Source organism: Mustelus asterias, chromosome 6 (genome assembly GCF_964213995.1).
Source record: "Mustelus asterias chromosome 6, sMusAst1.hap1.1, whole genome shotgun sequence".
NCBI lineage: Eukaryota > Metazoa > Chordata > Chondrichthyes > Carcharhiniformes > Triakidae > Mustelus > Mustelus asterias.
In genome coordinates, this window is record NC_135806.1 from 8,713,353 (window position 1) to 8,737,176 (window position 23,824).

General features: G+C 43.4%; 1 protein-coding gene across 4 annotated transcripts in view; it reads left to right on the forward strand.

Annotated features, from left to right (window-relative positions):
* Positions 1–23,824, forward strand: part of hsdl2 (hydroxysteroid dehydrogenase like 2) — a 127,651-nt gene that overhangs the window by 12,678 nt on the left and 91,149 nt on the right. The window contains exons 2-4 of one of the 4 annotated variants that reach the window (XM_078214072.1): positions 1,617–1,735; positions 5,739–5,773; positions 10,963–11,051. In XM_078214072.1, the coding sequence (XP_078070198.1) occupies positions 11,035–11,051 (17 nt within the window). In that variant the 5' untranslated portion in view covers positions 1,617–1,735; positions 5,739–5,773; positions 10,963–11,034. The remainder of the gene's footprint in view (positions 1–1,616; positions 1,736–5,738; positions 5,774–10,962; positions 11,052–23,824) is intronic. The other 3 variants (XM_078214073.1, XM_078214074.1, XM_078214075.1) reach the window with 3 other exon arrangements.

Sequence of the window (23,824 nt, forward strand, 5' to 3'; positions counted from 1 at the left end):
AGGTTGGATGTGAGCAAGTTACGACATTCCACTTATTTAATGAACACCTCCGTTTGGTCCAAGCATGATGCTGAGCTTCCTATTGGACATAATTTTAATTTTCCACCTTACTCTCCTGTTGACCTCTCTGTCCTTGGCTTACTGTGCTGTTGCAGTGAAGCTGAATGTAAGTTGGAAGAACAACACCTCATCTTTCAATTGGGCACTTTACAGGGTGGCATGGTTGTGCAGTGGTTAGCACTGCTGCTTCACAGTGCCAGGGACCTGGGTTTTATTCCACCTTGGGTGACTGTGTGGGGGTTTCTTCTGGGTGCTCCGGTTTCCTCCCACAGTCCAAAGATGTGCAGATTAGGTGGATTGACCATGCTAAATTGCCCCTTAGTGTCTAAAGATGTGCAGGTTAGGTGGATTGGCAATGCTAAATTACCACTTAGTGGCCAAAGATATTTAGGTAAGGTAGATTAGCCATGGTAAATGAGCAGTATCATGGGGATAGGGTGGTGAGAAGAGCTTGGGTGGGTTGTTCTTTTGGAGAGTTGGTGTAGATTTGATGGGCCAAATGATCTATTTCTGCATTATAAGGATTCTAGGAGATTCTATGGTTCTTCTATACTCATCATTCAGTTCAAAAATTTCAGACCATAATCTCTCTTCCCATTTGTGTTTCCTTTCTCTTTGCATGTTTAGATCTTGCTCACATTTTGCTCTTATTTTTGCTTTCAGAGGGAAGCCATTTGTTCTGCATTACCACTTCTAGATACATCCATTGTTTCTTGTTTCATTACCACTCCATTTGGCCCCGCACCGAACTCTTTTTCATATAATCTTCTGTTTTCCACCCTATTGAGTTTTTTCCTTTTGTTCTTTTTCCACTCTCCCCCATTTCACTTGTATAAAACTGATTACATTTCTTACTTTTGCCAATTCAGGTGAAAAGTCAACAACTGAAATGTTAACTCTGCTTCTTTCTCCAGAGATGGTGTCTGACCTGCTGAGTATTATTCTAGTGGTGTTATTTTACTATGTAATGATATTGTGTCTTTAAGAAGTATATTTATAGCATGTTTCTTGTAAGGGGTATGTTTAGAATTCGGATCTGATTTGCGGGGTGCCGATTTGTCTCGGAAAGCCTTTAAATTAATGGCTGGGAGAACAAGGTAAGTACTCATTTTTGACATGAAGTGTTTGTTTAAGCAGAGCTGGTGCATTTGTGTTTACTTAGGTTTCCCCTGGGATTTCAGAGTAGAGTTTTGATTAGGTTGATAGGGACAGAGCGAAGCTTCCAATAAAGAAATAGTTACGGTTTCATTTTAAAATACTAGCAGGTGCTGCCTGGTTCTGCTGGATGATAGTCAAGTTCCGCACACATGAGGACGGCCTCAACCGGGATCTTGGGTTCATGTCACATGATCTGTAACCCCCATGACTTGCCTGGGCTTGCAAAATCTTACTAACTGTCCTGTCTGGAGACAATACACATCTCTTTAACCTGTGCTTAATGCTCTCTCCACTCACATTGTCTGTATCTTTAAGACTTGATTACCTATAAAGACTCGCATTCCAACCATTATTTTGTAAATTGAGTTTGTGTCTTTATGTGCCCTGTTTGTGAACAGAACTCCCACTTACCTGACGAAGAAGCAGCGCTCCGAAAGCTAGTGGTTTTTGCTACCAAATAAACCTGTTGGACTTTAACCTGGTGTTGTGAGACTTCTTACTCTGCTGGATGAAACAGGTCTCTCTCTTTCTCCCTCTTTCTCCCTCGCTCTCTCTCTCTCCAGAGGTGTTCTGAAAGCTCCAGGACTGTTAACCTAAGACAAGAGAGTATGCCTATGTTTTGCTAACTAATTTTAAAGAGTGGGTTCAGTATATAAGAGGAATATTGCTTAAATTGGAACTCGTATTGATAGGTTAGCAGTTAAGAATGTATCTTGTCATGTTTATGTATTATTCAATTGTCAGTTAAGCTAATTCAGTTGTTCTAATCAAACTGTGTTGTTAAATAAAGTTTGTTTTGATAAAAGCTTTTCAGTGTGTCAGTAGAATCGCACCTGGAGTGAAACACCTTATCCTCACACTGATGCCAAAATAGAAAATTGTTGGGGCCTAGTCTGGCTTCATAATATACCTTGGGGTTTCTGATCTGGTACCCTAACAACTATTCTTTTTTAATTCCAAATTTCCAGCCTTTTTTCTTTTTATTTGTAAATATATAAGGACGAATTTTACCGCCCGCCACGGGAATCGGAGCGGGTGAGAGGCGGACCATGGAAAGGTCTGTTGACCTCGGGTGGGATTTTCTGGTTTCAGGACGAGTGGGGCCAGAAAATCCCACCCACAGTGTATGTTAGATATTCCTAAACCACAGTTATAGAAAAGGAAAACATAGCAAAAACGGGCTTTGGGAAATATCGCGCCAACATACATTTAAATAGGAAAAGATATAATGAGACAAAGGCAAATGCTGAACTCAAGAATGAGATATGTGAAGGTGCGAGTAAAAGATTGGTTAATGAGATGGGTTTGAAGGAGGATCTTATAAGAGAAATAGATGATGAGTTCGTGAAGTGAATTCCAAAAAATTGGGATTATTAAAAGAGGACAAAATTAGAGAAATGTTTCTGATTGGGAATGGGTGGTGGATGTGGGAGGTAATTAAAGGGTTAGAAGAGATTACACAGATAGGAAGAGTGAGACCACACAGAGAATTTTTAAAAAGATTTTTGAGGACTGTGAGTCTAAGTAGATCAGCAAAGAGACAAGTGATGAGTAAATAGGACTTTACCTGAGACCTGATCACCCATCATTCCAGTTTTTCATTGACTCCCAGTCTCCCAACGTCTCTGCTTTAAAATTCTCTTCATAGAATCCTTACAGTGCAGAAAGAAGCCATTCAGCCGATTGAGCCTGCACCAATAACAATCCCACCCAGGCCCTATCCCCGTAACCCCACGCATTTACCCCGCTATTCTCACTGACATTAAGGGATCATTTATCATGGCCAATCCACCTAACCTGCACATCTTTGGACTGTGGGAGGAAACTGGAGTACCCAGAGGAAACCCACGCAGACATGGGGAGAACATGCAAACTCCACACAGACAGTAACCTGAAGCTGGAATTGAACCCAGGCCCCTGGTGCTGTGAGGCAGCACACTGTGCCTCCAAAAGCTCAGCTATAAATTATATTGGAAAAGATGCACTGTCAGGAACTTTGTTGGAAGGGATGCTATTGTTACTATGATCATAATGTAATATAAAATATGACTTTAATATAAAGCAAATATAACTAATATAAAAGCAGTTGATTAAGGACACACAAAGTTAGAAACAGATTTTGACAGCCTGTTGGATTCGCATTTTAATCTCTGCAATTTTACAAATCTTGGCAGGACCAATGGTTGGTGACTGAATAAGTCACATTACATTTTTAATTAATGGAATTTTGAAATTTTTACTCAGGGTCTAGGGATTGCAATTGTACCTATTTATATCACAGAATGTGGAAATCCAATTATCCTTGACCACATTCGTCACCTTAGTTTTTTTATATCTCATCATGTCATGTGTACTCTTCCCAAAGGCAGGTCCTTGGCTTATTGTCTGCTGGTGCTTCATCCTGGGCTACTTTCTTGACAGGTTTTTTGCCAATAGTGGCTTGCCATTGCTTTCCTCTCTCAGGGACAGGGTGAGGAGGCAGGTCCCAACTCTACCTCAGCCAGAATGTGAATTAAGCTGTGCCATTGGTGTTATTCGGAATCACATGCTAGTCACCTAGCCAGCTGAGCTAACCAGCCCCCAGAATATCATTATTAAAAATTATAAATTAAAAATGAAGGCCAATGAGCATCTAACTATACATACATGTATGCCAAGTCTTTCCCAGCTTTGCAACAGCATAACTATTCTCATTCACATCAGTGTGAAAATAGAATTGAGAACGCATTCTTTAATATGATATAAAAGAGACATAAATATTACGTAGTATTTCTGACACAGTAACAATCTATGCTGATGTTTTTGCTCTACTTGAACCTCCTACCATTTCCCTCAGCTAAATCTACCAAAGTAATCCTTTGTTGCCTTCTCCCTCATTTGCTTGTCTAGTTTCCCACTTAAAGGCATCCATACCATTCACTTCAACCACTGCCCGTGGTAGCAAGTTCCATATGCTCACCATGCTTTGGGTGGAGAAGTTTCTTTCAGATTCACTATTGGATTTCTTGCTGACCATCTTATATCGATGCCCTCTAGTTGTGCCCTTTCCCACAAGAGGAAACATTCTCTCTGTATCCAATCCATAAAAATGTTTCATAATTTTAAAGACCTCTATTAGGTGACCCCCTCGACCTTCCATTTTCGAGAGAAAAGAGACTGAACCTGTTCATCCTTTCTTGATATCTATACTCATGCATTTCTAGTAAATCTTTTCTGCACCCTCTGCAAAGCATCTATACCCAATTTACAGTCTAACCAGGTTCAATACAGGTTTAACAATAACTTAGTTACTTTCCAGTACTATCTCTTTAACAATAAAGCCTAGTCTTGGTTTACTTTCTTTATTGCCTGTGACGCAACTTTTAATGATTTATGTATTTGCATTCCGAGGTCCTTTTCTTGCTCTACCCCACCTAGAACTGCACCTGCTAAGTAATAAATTGCCTCCCTATTCTTCCTACCAAAACATACTTCCTGACTTATCCATGTTGCATTTTGTTTGTCATCCATTTGCCCAATCTGCAAGTTTATTAATGTCCTCCTGTAATTTATTACTCTTCATCGTTGCCTATCCTCCCCAATTTGGTGTCACCTGCAAATTTAGAAATTGTATTTTTGATTCCAAAGTCTAAATTGTGAACAGCAGTGGCCCCAGCATTGATTCTTGTAGAACACCACTTCTCAACTTCTGCCACACTCAAAAACTACCCTTTATTCCCACTCTTTGCTTTCTGTCTTGAAGCCAGTTTGCTTACTGGTTGTCCCCTAACTCCAGGACCTTTGATTTTATTAATTATTCTATTATGGGACACCTTATTAAAGGCCTTTTGAAAATCCAAATAAATTACATTTACCGCATTATCATTGTCTGCTCTCTGTTACCTCCTCAAAAAAATTTGATGAACTCTATTTATTAGTGTCACAAGTTGGCTTATATTAACACTGTAATAAAGTTACAGTAATAAACCACTAGTTGCCACACACCAGTGCCTGTTTGGGTACACGGAGGGAGAATTTAGCATGGGCAATGCATCTAACCGGCAAGTCTTTTGGACTGTGGAAGGAAACCAGAGCACCCAGAGGAAGCCCACGCAGACACGGGGAGAATGTGCAGACCCGCACAGACAGTGACCCAAGCCGGACTCCCTGGTGCTGTGAGGCAGCAGTGCTAACCCTTGTGCCACCATGCCAATAATGGTCAAGCAAGATTTTCCCTTTTGAAATCCATGTTGACTATTCATATATATCATTTAGCTTCCTCTTAGTTTTTCCTTTGACTTTTCCCATCTTTGTCTTTTTCTTACTCTATTTTCCAACTGTCCCTTTTCTGTTGTTAGTTTTTCTTCTACAATTGACAGGTAGAATTTGCAGCTCTGAAGAACGTTCATACAGACTCGAAACATTAACTGTGTTTTTCTCTCTCCATAGATGTTGCCAGACCTGCTGAGTTTTTCCAGCTTTTTCTGTTTTCATTTCAGAAGTTGCAGTGGTTGTATTTAATCTTTATTTTTTCTTTCCAGTAAGACGAAATAAACCATCAACGATCAAGACATTGGTAAGGCCACATTTGGAGTACTACATACAATTCTGGTCACAGGCTGTTATTAAACTGGAAAGGGTGCAAAAAAGATTTACAAGGATGTTACCAGGACTGGAAGGTTTAAATTATAAGGAGAGGCTGGGTAGGCTGGGACTTTTTTCCCTGGAGCGCAGGAAGATGAGGGGTGACCTTATAGAGGTTTATAAAATCACGAGGGGCATAGATAAGGTGAATAGCCAAGGTCTTTTCCCTAGGGTAGGGGAGTCCAAAACTAAAGGGCATAGGTTTAAGGTGAGAGGGGAAGGATTTAAAAGGGACCTGAGGGGCAACTTTTTCACACAGAGAGTGATGTGTATGTGAAATGAGCTGCCAGAGGAGGTGGTAGAAATTGGTATAATTACAACATTTCAGAGACACTTGGACAGGGACATGGATAGGAAAGTTTTAAGGGATATGGGCCAAATTCAGGCAAATGGGACGAGTTCAGTTTAGGAAACCTGGTCGGCATGGATGAGTTGGGCCAAAGGGCCTATTTCCATGCTGTATATCTCTAAGAATCTATAACATGGAGGCAGAGGTATCCGATCATTCATATTTTATGTGAAAATACTATTAAAACAACAGAAGATGAAGAATTATGGCATAAAGATGAAATGGTCAAACTGCCGGATTTGAAATGGAGTAGAGGACTTACAGATGATTAAAAGTGCCAGTGGAAGTCGATAAGGCCTCAATAAAGGCAAAAAGAATCTTTGTATCTAGAGGAATAGAAGACAAAAGCCAGGAGGAAATGTGTGCCACAAACATGTCACTGAATAAAATACAATTATACTTTATTTGTATTTTTAAAATATTCCTAAAAGGAAGTTAGTGATGGGCTCAGGCGGTATTGCAAACCCCACCTACTTAGATGACACACTGCTTTAAACAATTAGAGCCCTCATTTTAATCAGGGCTATCTGTGTGTTGACATTATAAAATTATATTGAGACTAAATTGTCTAAATTATGCCTTGTCCTCAGCATGAGATATGTTACTACATTTTAAAGCTATCTTTAAAAGTTGAAAATTGGCCTATTTCTGGTTGCCCCATTATAGAAAGAATATTAAAGCTATGAAAAGGTGACACATACATTCACTGTGATGACGTGATGGATGAATTATTACAGTTATGATGAGAGATTTGAGAGTTATTTTTACATTAGAGTTGAGAGGCGATGATATGCTCGAGGTTGTCAGCTAAATAATGATTTTCCACTTCTAATTCATCTTATCTTAAGAAGTAAGAACTTCACATGCGGAATTTTTTTTACATTAAAGAATCCAAAACACGAATGTACATTGTCTAAACAGTGAGATACAATTCTGAGGAAATTGTACCATGCTCTGCTTCGACCACATGTTGATTAATATATCCAGTTCTGGTTATTGAAAGCTGAGGGAGACATTTCAGTTCTTGAGGTGGTACAAATAAGATCCATTAGGCTAATCCTTAGTTTTAAATATCATAGAATCCTAAAGTGCAGAAGGAAGCCATTCGGCCCATTGAGTCTGCACCGACCACAATCCCACCCAGGCCCTATCCCCATTACCCCATGCATTTACCCTAGTTAGTCCCCCTGACACTAAGGGGCAATTTAGCACAGCCAGTCCACCTAACCCGCACATCTTTGGACTGTGGGAGGAAACTGGAGCACCCGGAGGAAACCCTCGCAGACACAGGGGGAAAGTGCAAACTCCACATAGACAGTGACCCATGCCGGGAATCGAACCTGGGTCCCTGGTGCTGTGAGGCAGCAGTGCTAACCATTGTGCCGCCTCGACATTCAAATATCAAAGTCACAAAGGCAAACGTGAGTTTTCCATCCTGGAATGGTGTCTGAGAGGTGATTTTAAATATACGTCATGGAATCACAGAATTGTTACAGCATAGAAGGAGGCCATTCAGCCCAATGTGTCTACACTGATTTTCTGCATGTGAAATTCACCTAGTGCCATTCCCCCCACCTACCTGTGACCCTGCACATTTTTCCTTTTCAAATAATAGCCTAATTCCTTTTTGAATATCATGGTTAAGGAATGGAAAAAGTAAACCCAGAATATTATGGTAAATTAATACTAATTGTTGTTTCAAGAGATAATAGATTCAATCTAGTAAATTCTGAGTGGTATCAGGAAGTTCTCTGCACAGAGTGATCAAGTGAACAAACATTCGGACTGGGCTCAGCAGCAGCACAATAACCTCAAAGTTAGAAGGGTATTGGTTTTGGCCCTACTCAGGGCTTGAGTAATAAATCAAGGGTGACAACTTGGATGCAGTACTGCTGCTGTCTTTGCAACTGGAAGCCTGTGTCCTGCAGGGATCGGTGCTGGGCCCTTTGCTGTTTGTAGTTCACATTAATGATCTAGATGTGAACGTGCGGGGTATGGTCAGTAAGTTCACAGATAACACAAAAATTGGTAGTGTGGAAAATAGCAAGGAGGGCAGCATGGTGACACAGTGGTCAGCACTGCTGCCTCACAGCACCAGGGACCTGGGTTCGATTCCTGGCTTGGTTACTGTCTGTGCGGAGTCTGCATGCTCTCCCTGTGTTTGCAAGGTTTCCTCCGGGTGCTCCGGTTTCCTCCCACAATCCAAAGATGTGCGGGTTAGGTGGATTGGCCATGCTAAATTGCCACTTAGTATCAGAGGGGCTAGCTAGGGTAAATACATGGGGTTATGGGGATAGGGTCGAGGTGGGACTGTGGTCGGTGCAGACTTGATGGGCTGAATGGTGGCCTCCTGCATTGTAGGATTCTATGATACTATGATCCTATGAAAGCCTGAGGTTATAGGACTATATGGACGGCCTGATCAGATGGACAGAACAGTGGCAAATGGAATTTAACCCTGAAAAGTGCGAGGTGATGCATTTTAGTGGAACTAACAAGTCAAGGGAATATACAATGAATGGCAGGATGCTACGAAGTACAGAGGACCAGAGGCGTCTTGGGGTGCATGTCCAAAGATCCCTGAAGGCAGCAGGACAGGTAGATCAGGTGGTTAAAAAGACATACGGGATACATGCCTTTATTAGCCGAGGCATAGGATATAAGAGCAGGGAAGTTATGATGGATCTGCATATAATGCTTGTTAGGCTACAGCTAGAGTACTGTGTGCAGTTCTGGCCACTACACTACAGGAAGGAAGCGATTGCACTGGAGACGATGCAAAGGAGATTCATCAGGATATTGCCTGGTTAGGCTGAGGTTGTTTTTCTTGTAGCAGAGAAGGCTGAGGTGGGGACCTGATTGAGGTGGACAACATTATGAGGGACATTGATAGGTTAGATAGGAAAAAACTTTACCCCTTAGTGGAGCGGTCAATAACCAGGGGCATAATTTAAGATTTAAGGGGCAATTTAACATGGCCAGTCAACCTAATCTGCACATCTTTGGACTGTGGGAGGAAACCGGAGCACCAGAGGAAACCCACGTAGATATGGGGAGAATGTGCAAACTCCACGCTGACAGTGACCCGAGGCCGGAATTGAACCTGGGTCCCTGGCGCTGTGAGGTAGCAGTGCTAACCACAGTGCCACCGTGCCATCCTGGGCAGCACAACCATTCCCCGATTACCTGATCACTCATCTCACCATTGCTCCTAGTTCAATGTGCAAATTGACCGCTGCATTCCCCAACATTATAAGGTGACTACTTCAAAATGTCACTTCACTGGCTGTAAAATTTAGAGAAGCCCAATATAAATTGAAAAGTTCAATCATTTATTCCTCTCCATGCAACTTTTAATACTTAAGCAATATAGATTCTCAGCCCTGATCTCCAGGGCTCTGTTACAAACTCTAAAAGACCTTTCACACCAAATAGACATTCCTATTAAGGTTCGGCATTAAACACTGGACAGCTTGATTTGGCCAAGGTCAGCTGAAACATAAGAGGACAGGTCAGGTCTTGTTCATTGGCACAGTGGTTAGCACTGCTGCCTCGCAGCGCCAGGGACCCAGGTTTGATTCCCAGCTTGGATCACTGTCTGTGTGGAGTTTGCATGCTCTCCCCGTGTCCGCATGGGTTTCCTCCCACAGTCTGAAATATGTGCTGGTTAGGGTGCATTGGCCATGCGAAATTCTCCCTCAGTATACCCGAACGGGCGCCAGAGTGTGGCATTTAGGGAACTCTCACAGTAACTTCATTGCAGTGTTAATGTAAGCCTACTTTTGACGACTAATAAACTTTATGCACTGCCCTTGTTGAATGGCAATCCGTCGCCTTAGAAAAAAACTTCTGGGGAGGAAGGTGGAATGGTTGAAATGAGGGGAGTCTGTCAAGTTCTGGGATGAAAAAATGTAAACATTTTCTGGGATGGAAGAATTTAAAGTTTTAAAGTTAAAATTTATTTATCAGTGTCACAAGTAGGCTTATATTAACATGTGGCTAGTGAAGAATGCCAAGACAATTGTTTCTACTATAACACTGCAATGAAGTTACTGTGAAAATCCCCTAGTCGCCACACTCCGGTGCCTGTTCGGGTACACTGAGGGAGAATTTATCACGGCCAATGTACCTAACTGGCACATACATCTTTCAGGCTGTGGGAGGAAACCGGAGCACCCGGAGGAAACCCACGCAGTCACAGGGAGAATGTGCAAACTCCACACAGACAGTGACCGAAGCCCGGAATCAAACCCGGGTCCCTGGCGCTGTGAGGCAGCAGTGCTAACCACCGTGCCACCATCAAGTTCTGGGGTGGAAGAATTGGAATAAGTTTTGGGATGGAAGAATTTGAATAAATTCTAATTGCTATAGCTCCCCGTGTGCAGTGGTGACATGCCCATGCAGAAATGTAACAAAGCCTGCTGATTGACGTCCCGATTGACCAATCAGCACGTCCCAAAATGTAGCAACGTTCGAAATGGAACGTTCGCCTGGAATTTCCTCTGAATCAGCGGGATGGTGCTGTATAAACGGAAGTGAAAAATAAATCCCTGATTTCATGCAATAAATTATTATATGTATATATACACACAGCACTGACATTTATAAACCTACTCCAATTGCCTTTACAAAATAATCTAAAGCAATATGACCTTTAGTAAAGTTGCGTTGTGCTTAGGGACATGTTTGCGGAGAGAAGTGGAGCAAAGGGCAACAACCGAGCGGGGATTTCATTGAATGCTTATGACTGCCTCCTCCCCTTCCTCCCACAGCTCAAACCGCCTGCCTGCCACCCAACTGGTCACTAGGCCGATTCTGTCATCTTGTCACTTACAGTCCCGAAGATGTTGCAAAACACGGGGTAAGCAGATTCTTAAACCAACGTGTGTGCAGTTTATGTATTTTATCCCGAAGCGAACGAGAGAGAAAAAGGCAGAAATAACGGCACCAAAAGTTTGCTGATCGTTTTTTTTATAATGAAATATTTACTGCTTCTGCACACTGTTTTGAAAGTTTATAATCTTCCCCTCCCCTTCAAGTTACAAGTAGTTTTTTTTTAAAGCAGTAATGTTTGGCGACAATGCAAGATTTATAGTTCCAAAGGTAAAAGCAAATTACTGCGGATGCTGGAATTTGAAACCAAAAGAGAAAATGCTGGAAAATCTCAGCAGGTCTGGCAACATCTCTCAGGAGAGAAAAGAGTTGACGTTTCGAGTCTAGATGACTCTTTGTCAAAGCTGAGCTCTTTTCCCTTTTGAGTTATAGTTCCAGCCTAAGATTGTAACATCAATGGATGCAAAGCCCTTAAAATGACGAGGCCTCTGATAGTTTATCGTGATGTTATCTGATTAGGTGGGGTTTGTGAAGGCACAAACTGGCTTAACTTCCCTATAGGAATGCAAGGAAAGTAACAGAAAAGATTGGAGTAATTGCTGTACACAAGGGGTATTCTAACTTGCATTAAGTTGATCTTTCTCTATCTACACCCTAGCTATGACTGTAACACTACATTCTGCACCTTCTCCTTCTCTATGTATGGTATGTTTTGTCTGTATAGTGCACAAGAAACAATACTTTTCACTGTATACTAATACATGAGACAATAATAAGTCAAATAAAAAATGGAAATCTGAGCTGTGTAGACCTTTATAGTGTATTCCAAAAAGTTTTGAACAGTTACCATTTGGACCTTCTTGTTGGTAAAGACCCCCCTTTTAAATGTGGCACTGATATCTCATAAGCAAGACATTTAACTTGGCCAAAACAATCAAAAGTATAGATCCCAAGAGCAAGATACAGAGTTTATAATGCAAGATTAGAACATAATTTTATTCCTTCCGATGGTAGGGTGGTGGACAAGTGGATCAAGTTGCTCACCAGTTTTGACTGGGGGGAAAAAAATTCTGAAACTTTAGCACTGAGTAGCTGAGTTGCACAAGCTATATACAAGCCCCAAGCAGAATGCCTGCTGAGTTAACTGGTAAGAAGTCTCACAACACCAGGTTAAAGTCCAATAGGTTTATTTACCAAATAAACCTGTTGGACTTTAACCTGGTGTTGTGAGACTTCATACTGTGTTCACCCCAGTCCAACGCCGGCATCACCACATCGTGACTACCATCGAGTTAACTGGTCTCAGACAAGGTTAGCGATGAGGTGGGACTTGGCTCCATTTGTCCTTTTGATGTCCATAGGGACAATGCTTGGATCCAGGGATCGTTGCTGGAAGTGGATACACAATTGGGCTTGGCTGTGATTTCCCCCCCCCCCATTTACTACTGACGACAGTACATGTTTTTTTATGCATCATTCCTCGTATAGTGGAACGTGTCTGAATGCTTTTCCAGGTAATTCAACAGACAGTAACACTAAGGGGCAATTTAGCCTGGCCAATCCATCTAACCTGCATATCTTTGGAGTGCTTCCCAACTATATAATTCTCTACATTTCTACGTTTCTTCAGTTCTGTAGAAGGATCATTTAGATCCGAAACATTAATTCTGTTTATCTCCACAGATGCCTCCAGACTTGCTGACTTTATCCAGCATTTTCTGTCTCCATTTCAGATTTCCAGCATCCGCAATATTTTGCTTTTAATTGAGTAATAAATGGCTTGTTTGGAATGGGATTGCAAAGAGCGAATGAAGATGGACATTTAGGTGTCAGCCTTGACTCTTAAGTCAGTGGGTTTGAGTCTTCCACGAGGGAGTTCAGCAGATAACCCAGCTTGCACCTCAATGCAATACCAAGAGAATTTTGTGCCGTTCTTTAGAAAGTGATGTTGAAACAAGGCCGCGCATGTAAAAGAGCCACTTTTTAAAGCACAGAGGAACTCTCTCTCTCCCCCCACCCCCTTGTCTCCTGGAAAGTTTGAGATTAAATGGGCTAACGCTCTGTCCACACCTGAAGCAGTTCTGCGATGGTCTCTGCTGGTCTGGCTGTCTCCTAGATGTTAATCTAGTGTTAATCACACCAGAACACAAGTGGTTTCGAGGCACCCAGCATTGCTGCAGTTCTTTATAATACAGTCATTTAGAAATGATGGAAGTGTTAACTTTCCAGTTTAGAGTGTGTGTTTCGATTTACTTTGCATGTGTAATACATGCACAAAACAAGGGCAAATACAGTTGAGTAACACAGATGGATCTGGGCAATCACTGAGTGTTAGATATAATTACCATATAGTTTCATCAGGATGGCCTTAACATTGAACACTGATAACACAGTTGATCATTTATTTCTTTTGAGGAACCTATTAGATGTGCGAGCTAGTGTGAGATCAGAACTGGGAGGAGACATTTTTGAATTTTCTTTCGTGGTATGTGAATATCTGCCAGCCTTTGTTGCCTGTCATTGATGGCCTACAAGAAGGTGGTGGCAGTGATCTGCCTTCTTGAGATGTTGCAGTTAATACGGTACACCCACAGTGCTCTTTGGAAGGGAGTTGCGTGATTTTGATCTAGTTACATGGGTCAGGGGTGGTGGGGGACTTGTAAGTGGTGGTGTTCACATGCATCTGCTGCCCTTTTCCTCGGTGATAGCGGTTGCGGGCTTGGAAGGCGCTGTTGAAGGAACCTTGGCGAGCTGCTGTAGTGCATCTGGTAGATGGTACATGTTGCTGCCACAGTGCACTTGTGTTGAAGAGAGTGAGCACAAAGAGCAGAATAGGCAAAAGCAAATTACTGTGGATACTGGAATCTGAAACCAAAAGAGAAAATGCTGAAAAATCTCAGCAGCTCTGACAGCCTCCGTGGGGAAAGGACATAGACATAGAAATCAGAAGCAGGAGAAGACCATTTGGCCTTTCGAGCCTGCTCCACCAATATTTTGAGCTTCGATGACCCTTTGTCAAAGCTTCTAGCTTCTAGGGAGAGGTTAAAAAAAAACGGATGAGAGGACAGGGAGAAGTTTAAAAACAAAGTTCCCAGAAAGTGAAAAAGACAGAGATAATAGGAGATGTGCCTCAAACTATTTTTATAGTATAGAGAGGTGCGTTGACATAGGTTGGGAAGCACTGCTCTAAAGAGTATGCCGTTAGCCTTGGAAATTATGTCTCCAAATAAAGAGGCAAGGGGAGAAATGAGCTCCTCCTCCTTCAAGGGAAAATACACAGCAGTCGATCTCCCGTGACATTGCCGAGGTTGAGTCAGATGTTTCTGCTGTTGGAAAGGGTATGCAGGGGAAAGATGCTGGGGTGCACATGATGTGGAGATGTTGGCGTTGGACTGGGGTAAACACATAAGAAGTCTCACAACACCAGGTTAAAGTCCAACAGGTTTATTTGGTAGCAAAAGCCACTAGCTTTCGGAGCACTCGCTGCTCCTTCGTCAGGTAAGTCAAGGAGCAGCGCTCCGAAAGCTAGTGGCTTTTGCTACCAAATAAACCTGTTGGACTTTAACCTGGTGTTGTGAGACTTCTTGCTGGGTGCACATGGACAGTGCAAGGATTTGGAAATAGTGATATGCTTATAACATTAGAGAAGAAGACAGGGGTGTAGAGGTAATATTAGTAAACTAGTGATCCAGAGGCGTAGGCTAATGCTCTGAGGACATGGGTTCAAATCTCACCATGACAGCTGGTGGAATTTAAAATCAATTGATTAAATCTGGAATTAAATGAAAGCCAACCTCCCATCATGGTGACCATGAAGCTATCATTGATTGTTATAAAAACTCATCCAATTCAGTACTGTCCTTTCGGGAAGGAAATCTGCCATCCTTACCAGGTCTGGCCTACATGTGACTCACGGCCCACAGTAATGGGAATGACTCTTAACTGCGTCTCTGAAATGGCTTAGCAAACCACTCGGGTCACGGGCAATTAGGGATGGGCAATAAATGTTGGCCTTGCCAGCGATGTCCACATCCCATGAAAGAATCATTTTTTAAAAATTGGTTCTGGAGGAAGTACGTATAATGTACTGCAGGGTGATAAAGAAATGCATCTTAGCGGCACGGTGGCACAGTGGTTAGCACTGCTGCCTCGCAGCGCCAGGGACTCGGGTTCAGTTCTGGCCTTGGGTCACTGTCTGTGTGGAGTTTGCACATTCTCCCCGTGTCTGCGTGGGTTTCCTCCGGGTGCTCCGGTTTCCTCCTACAGTCCAAAGATGTGCAGGTTAGGTTGATTGGCCATGCTAAATTGACCCTTAGTGCCCAGGGTAAATACATGGGTTATGGGGATAGGGCCTGGGATGTCGGTGCAGGCTGAATGGGCCGAAAGACCTCCTTCTGCACTGTAGGGATTCTATGATCTGTTCCCCTTTTGTACCAATTACGCAAGTAAGCCTATACATATTATCGCATGAATAGACTAGACAATCCCTTGAATATTGTTACCGAGGTCAAATTTAGCTTGAATTCATCTTTTACTTGTTTTGCCTTTACTCACCATTTACAGTGATTTCAATTGTGTCTCCCTGGCTCCTGATGCTGTCATTCCCCGAGGAATTTTCCATTCCTTGAGAGAAATGAAATGTGCCGAGCTTTCACATGGCAAGATGTGGCATGTTCCATGAATGCCTATGATTAGCATTAGTGATGCTCGTTAGATGCTAAAGAGGAGGTAACTGCACACTGCATTCTCTGAGTTGTCGTACTCCAGTTGCTTGCATTGGCTGACTGGTGTAACTTGGAGTTGAACCTTGTTATCTGGTTGAGACTTTTTACTCAGTTGATAGAACGATTGTGCAGTTTTATCAAGATTACATTAGATGATTAACAGTCCATTGTTCTGCTTCATTGAAGGCCTCAAAGTCTAATTGCTTGTAATGAAACACTGGATGGACTTTTCAGTGTTGAATTGAAACAAAAAATGCTTAATAAACTCAGCAACTCTGGCAGCATCTCTGGAGAGAGAAACAGAGTTACTGTTTCGAGTCCGGATGACTCTTGCTGAAGAAGGATAGAAATGTGATGGATTCTATTGTGGGAAAGGGGGGTGGAGAAGGTGGAGCAGAGTAGAAGATCAGAGATAGGTTGGAGCGTGAGAGCGATTGACAAAGATGTTATGGACACAAGACAAAGGATGTGTTAATGGTAGCATTAAGGACTAAAGAAGCTGCGAATAGTGATAACATTTTGCTTTTATTTCTTAGTTGAATTATGCTTGATCAGCTGCTGTGTTTGGGAGAACAATCAGACTGTCTCCATTACAACAAAAAAAGTTAGAATTATACAGATAAACATTTAACTTAAAAGATGCAGCACAGTGGTTAGCACTGCTGCCTCACAGCACCAGGGACCCGGGTTCAATTCCAGCCTCGGGTCATTGTGTGGAGTTTGCACATTCTCCTCGTGTCAGGGGGATTAGCAGGATAAATGAGGGTTACGGGAATAGGGCCTGTGTGCGATTGTGGTCAGTACAGACTCAATTGGCTGAATGGCCTCCTTCTGTACTGCAGGGATTCTATGATTCTATTCTATATCTGCATAATGTATAAATTGGCAAAAATACTCTTTCAACATTTTGAATAGGGTTCTCATTTTTGAATGGCACATTTTTCATGATGATAATAACAAGGTGTGAATGACGCGGAGGTAATCGGGGAACTGCTGAATGTGCATATCTGACTGGATGCCCACGTGAGTATTATAAGAGTCACAGTGGCACAAAAGGAGGCCATTTGGCCCATTGAGTCAATGTCAGCTTGGCTGTTGTCAGTACAAAGCCATGTAGAGCAATCCGGTCAGTCCCACTTGCCCATTCTCTCCCCATAGCCCAACAAGTTAATTTCCCCCAACCCAATTTCCTTTTGAAATCATTGATGAATTCCGCTTCCTCCACTCCCCGGGCAGCGAGTTCCAGGTCATTATCACTCGCTGTGTGAACAAACAAAAGTTGCTCCTCCCTCGTGCATCTTTTGTCCAAAATCTTCAATCTGTATCCCCTAGTTCCATGAAGTAATTGGAACAGCTTTTCTTTGTCTGTCTTGGAACCAGCAATATTTAGTGAATAAATCGCAGGAGTTTGTTTAAAAACAATTAAGATTGCATTTGAGCCGGAGTCATGTTATTTATGGGAAAACAGACTGGAGTATGTGTGCAGTTAAGCAGATAAGGAGACTTGTTTAAAAAAAGAACTTCTTTATCCTGAGCATTGAGCACCAATTGATCCCTATTTGAAGGATAGCCGGAAACTTCTCCTGGTGTCCTGGTCTGTGTTAACCTTCCCACTGAACACCACTGAAACAATTAAATTGCCATCTACCTTATTGCCATTTGTGGAACCTCGTGGCACAGTGTTGGGCGACACGGTGGCACAGTGGTTAGCACTGCTGCCTCACAGCGCCAGGGACCCGGGTTCGATTCCTGGCTTGGGTCACTGTCTGCATGGAGTTTGTACGTTCTCCCCGTGGCCGCGTGGGTTTCTTCCGGGTGCTCCGGTTTCCTCCCACAGTCCGAAAGACGCGCTGGTTAGGTGCATTGGCCATGCTAAATACTCCCTCAGGCGCTGGAGTGTGGGGACTCGGGGATTTTCACAGTAACTTCATTGCAGTGTTAATGTAAGCCTACTTGTGACACGAATAAATAAACTTAACTGATACTTAACATCGCTGTGCATAATTGACTGCAACATTTCATGGGTCACAGCTCCAAGGGTGGAATTTTCCTATTCCGTCTGCCATGGGAATTGTAATGGGCGGGACACGGACCATTGATCTCGGGCGGGATTTTCCAACCTTGGGGTGAGCGCAGCCGGAAAATCCCACCGCAAGCGTCCGTCATTGGTCGCAACGTAGTTTGGGACGTCCTGAAACCGTGCTACGTAAATGCAAGCTCATAATTTCCATCTTTTTTGTAGCACCTTGCACAGTTACACAGATATCTGACCGACAAGGGTGTCCAGCGTTACAGCAGACAGGCAGTAAGGTGGATTTAAGGCCACAATCGGATCAGCTGTGACCTTATTGAATGGTGGAGCAGGCTTGAGGGGCTGAAGGGCCTCCTCCTGTTCCTTTTTCTTATATTCTTACATAGTGTAGACTTGGGGCTGTCCATTTTAGGAAGTAATTCTGCACTTTGGGGATAATGCTTGCAGGCGGATAAATGACCAATTTAAAAAGATGATTGCACCAGTTGTAATTCCTCCCGATATGTCTGAGGGCAGGCGGTAAGGACAGGAGCATTTCCTGGGCAGTCACTGCAGAAGGCAACGGTCCTTTTACATATGCGCCGTAGGAAGTATCCTTTCCGGATGTATTACAGCTTGGTATCAATCCTGCTCTAACTAAGACAGCAAGAAACTACAAAGGGCCGTGAACCAGCCTCCCATCCATTGACTCTGTCTACACTTCCCGCTGTCTCAGAAAAGCAGTTAGCATAATCAAGGACCCCGTGCACCCCGGACATTCTCTCTCCCACCTTCTTTCGTTGGGAACGTGGTCCAAAAGTCTGAGATCACGTACCAACGGACTCAAGAACAGCTTCTTCCCTGCTGCCATCAGACTTTTGAATAAAGCAGGAGATGGACTCACTCAACGAACTGTGTTGGACTGGTTAAAAGAGAAGCTGGAAGAATTAGTAATATAGACTCAAGCCTCGAAATGTTAGGTCATCATAGAACAACAAACAACAACGCATATATATTGCCAAACTATACTGTCCAGTCAGTAGTTTTGTGATTTGATTTATTATTGTAAAATGCATTGGGATACAGTATTGTTTCATGTGCGCTATACAGACAAAACATGGCATTCGTAGAGTACATAGGGAAGAAGGAAAGGAGAGGGTGCAGAATGTAGTGTTACAGTCATAGCAGAAAGATCAGCTTTATCTAAGGTAAGTCCATTCAAAAGTCTGACAGCAGCAGGGAAAACGCTGTTCTTGAGTTAGTTGGTACGTGACTTTTGTATCTTTTTCCCAATGGAAGAAGGTGGAAGAGAGTATGTCCGGGATGTGCGCGGTCCTTGATTATGCTGGCTGCTTTTCTGAAGCAGTGGGAAGTGTAGACGGAGTCAATGGATGGGAGGCTGGTTTGCGTGATGGACTGGGCTACATTCACAACCGTTTGTAGTTTCTTGCCGTCATGGTCAGAGCAGGAGTTATACCAAACTGTGATACATCCGGAAAGGATGCTTTCTATGGTGCGTCTGCAAAAATTGTTTAGAGTCATAGTGGACGTGCTGAATTTTCTACACCGACGGTGTGAAAGGTGCTATGCAAATGCAGTCTCTGTTTTTAGCCCTTCGAATCAGCTAGGCACCGTGTTGGTCACTTGCCAGTGCTAGTCTTGATCCAGAGTAAAGGATCAATGTGTCTTTGAACTCTGTATTTTGCCTTGTGGCGATAGTTAAAAAATGATGCAGATTTTATCCTCACGGATTTTACTATTTTAAGGCCTCCTCATTTCCAGTATTTGCAATGACAGTTCACCAGACGGTAGTAATTTTGGATCCCGAGCTTTGGTAGCAGGTACGGTTCTGGTGTACGATGAACCAAACTCGTGGGACATATTAAGTCATAAATGTACAATCAGTTGAATAATCAGTTAGCTTTGCACTTTGTAACGTGGCCAGAGTATTAATCTGCAGTTGCAGTGCTGTTGTAATGTTCTCCAGCTGAGCCGTACAGACTAGCTGCCAAAATGAGGTGGAGTTGTAAAGTTTCTGTGGCGAAACTCGTGAGTCTTATATTTGGCCTTGTTTGTGGAATGTAGCCATGTAAAGCTCGACCTTTGGCTGTTGGAGTTGGTGAGGCTGTCGTCACTGCTGCTTACATTCACCTTGCCCTACCTGGCTAGCTGGTTTACTAACTAATCCCAAACCACTGGAGTACAAACTGCAGCCATCATTACTTTGGTCATAGAGTCATAGAGGTTTACAGCATGGAAACAGGCCCTTTGGCCCAACTTGTCCATGCCGCCCCTTTTTTTTAAACCCCTAAACGAATCCCAATTGCCCGCGTTTGGCCCATATCCCTATTTGTGCCCATATTGGTGCACATAATAACTCTCCACAGGACAGTACATCAATTCTAACTGTTTCCTTACTGTATGTTTCCAACCTGTGAAGACCAGGCAGTCTGGTGGGCTAATGTTTAACCCATTTCATATTACACCAGAACGATTTAAAACGCTAAGCTGACCCCTGACTGTTTTTTAGAAGCTCCCTTCCTGGCTGGGTGAGGATTTAATCTTGAGACCTTTCTTGGACTATTGCACAGAATCATAGAATCCCTACTGTGCAGATGGCAGCCATTCAGCCCATCAAGTCTGCACCGACTCTTCAACAGGGTGTCTTATCCAGGCCCTCTCCCCCGCTTATCCCCGCAACCCAGCGCATTTACCATGGCCAATCCATCTAACCTACACATCATGAGATACTAAGGGGCAATGTAGCATGGCCAATCCACCTAACCAGTACGTCTTTCGGACTGTGGGAGGAAACCGAAACACCCGGAGGAAACTCACGCAGACACAGGGAGAACGTGCAAACTCCGCATGGACAGTGACCCAAGCTGGGAATCGAACCCAGGTCCCTGGGGCTGTGAGGCAGCAGTGCTAACCACTATGCCACTGTGCCACCCCATGGATGTGTGGCTTAGGTGGATTGGTCATGCTGAATTGCCCCTTAGTGTCCAAAAATGTGCAGGTTAGGTGGAGTGGCCATGCTAAATTGTTCCTTAGTGTCCAAAAATGTGCAGGTTAGGTGGATTGGCCATGCTAAATTGCCCCTTAGTGTCCAAAGATGTGCGGGTTAGGTTGATCGGCCATGCTAAATTGCCCATTAGTGTCAGTGGGATTAGCAGGGTAAATATGTGGTGTTATGGGGATAGGGCCTGGGTGGGATTGTTGCCGGTGCAGGCTCGATGGGCCAAATGGCTTCCTTTTGCACTGTAGGATTCTATGATTCAATGAAAATAATAAGTCCTCAATCTCCTTCTCAGAACTCATTCCCTTTTGTCCGGTCTGTTTGCGCGAGCAGTCAGGTCCAGTGCAACAAATGAACCTTTCAATATAATTGAAGGATGTTGCTTTTGAAGCATTGTGTTTATCTTTTGAAGAAGGTTAGTTTTCTTTTCCCCCTTTGTTTTCGAGTCTAAAATGTTCAAGTTCTGGATACCCTGTGCCCTCTTATCAAGCTGCTGGAGCATGACTCCCAACTCCTGTTCATATATCTGCCGCTGATCCAGTTTGAAATGTAGTAATGAGCTTTTGTTTCTGCGTCTGTGAAGTACTTTGCCAAGTTCTGTGAATGCCACAGAGATAGGACCAGCTCGTTTCACATATATAAAATGTAATGTTTTCAGTGGGAGCCCCACTCGCATTTCGTTCTTCATCCAATTGAGAAAAAAAACCCCATCCTAGTCTGAAGAGTTAGAAGAGGATAATTGCTCTCTGTTTTAGAGGACATTGAGTAGGGAAACTATAGTGCATCGAAAGTGCATTGCTGACTGATGTCTAAGGTTCTTGATTGATAAGGGGATCAAAGGTCAAGGGCAAAAGGCGGAAGAGTGAGATTGAGAAATTTATCAGCCGCGATTGAATGGCGGAGCAGACTAGACAGGTTGAATGGCCTAATTCTGCTCCTATATCTTATGGATAATGTCATCACCGTGATAGAATTGGGTGCAGAGGAAATAAAAAAACAACAAAGCAATTTGGGACTATGATTGAGAAACATGGGCATTAGATGAGACAGGCACTTCAATACAGGTAAATGATTTGGTGTTGTCCCAGCATCTAGTGCAAGGTGAACTTGGGCAGTGCAGCTCTCATGTGAACAGGATCCAAGCCGATTATTGAAGCAGAAACCAAGACACGGGTGAATTTTCCCATCCCGCCCGCCATGTGAATCATAGCGGGCGAGGAGGGGCGAATCATGGAAAGGTCCGTTGATCTCGGGCGGGACTTTCCGGTTTTGGAATGAGAGGGGCCGGAAAATCCCGCCCATAGAGTTTTTCTTTATTGAGAGAGTTTGTTGACAATTCTCCCCACCCCCACTCACAACCCAGTGTCCCAGCTGTCCCCTGTTTATACATGCTCATAAACCATAACCTGTTTCTCTGAACCATAGCAAAGCAATTGACATTAACAAAACTGAACGATGCAATTGATGAAACAGATCAAACATAGAATCCCTTCAGTGCAGAAGGAGGCCATTCGCCCATCGAGTCTGCACTGACCACAATCCCATCCAGGTCCTATCCCCATAACCTCTAGCTAGTCCCCCTGACACTAAGGGGCAATTTAGCATAGCCAATCCACCCAACCTGCACATCTTTGGACTGTGGCAGGAAACCCACTCAGACACGGGGAGAACGTGCAGACTCTGCACAGACAGTGACCCAAACCGGGCATCGAACCCAGGTCCTTGGCGTTTTGAGGCAGCAGTGCTAACCACTGTGCCAATTTGTCCAAGAAGGGATGCAACGCCTTTTCTTGTCGGCCTGGATCTTGTTTGTCTCTCTTGTGGGCACCATGAATTGGATTCAATTGGAATTTGAATTTGGTTTTTGGACCAAGCAAGGGATGGATTTGGGTTTGCCCACTCCCCTCTGAGCATTGGCTTTGTAACTTTAAGGATGGAGTAAAAGAATTTTAAAAAACATTCCACTCATCTGTTAAATTGCAGTGGACGAGCTGTGGAAACTTTGGCCATGCTTGGGACAAATTCTTGGGACAGTCAAAAGAAGGGTGGCATGGTGGCACAGTGGTTAGCACTGCTGCCTCACATCTCCAGGGACCTGGGTTCGATTCCTGGCTTGGGTGACTGTGCGGAGTTTGCACGTTCTCCCCGTGTCTGCTTGGGTTTCCTCCGGGTGCTCTGCCCAGTGATGTGTGGGATAGGTTTATTGGGTGTGCTAAATTGCCCTTTAGTGTCATGGGATGGTAGGTTAGAGGGATTAGCAGGGTAAATATGTGGGGTGACGGGGTTAGGGCCTGGCTGGGATTGTTTTTTTGATTTGATTTGATTTAATATTGTCACATGTATTAACATACAGTGAAAAGCATTGTTTCTTGCGCGCTAAACAGACAAAACATACCGTTCATAGAGATGGAAACAAGAGAGTGCAGAATGTAGTGTTACAGTCATAGCTAAGGTGTAGAGAAAGATCAACTTAATGCAAGGTAAGTCCATTCAAAAGTCTGACAGCAGCAGGGAAGAAGGTGTTCTTGAGTCGGTTGGTACGTGACCTCAGGCTTTTGTATCATTTTCCAGATGGAAGAAGGTGGAAGAATGTATGTCCGGGGTGTGTGGGGTCCTTAATTATGCTGGCTGCTTTGCTGAGGCAGTGGGAAGTGTAGACAGAGTCAATGGATGGGAGGCTGGTTTGCGTGATGGATTGGGCTACATTCACGATCTTTTGTAGTTCCTTGCGGTCTTGGGCAGAGCAGGAGCCATACCAAGCTGTGATACAACCAGAAAGAATGCTTTCTATGGTGCATCTGTAAAAGTTGGTGAGAGTCTTAGTTGACATGCCAGATTTCCTTTGTCTTCTGAGAAAGTAGAGGCATTGGTGTGGCTTTCTTAACTATAGTGTCGGCATGGGGGAACCAGGACAGGTTGTTGGTGATCTGGACATCTAGAAACTTGAAACTCTCGACCCTTTCTACTTCGTCCCCGTTGATGTAGACAGGGGCATGTTCTCCTTTACGCTTCCTGAAGTCGATGACAATCTTCTTCGTTTTCTTAAC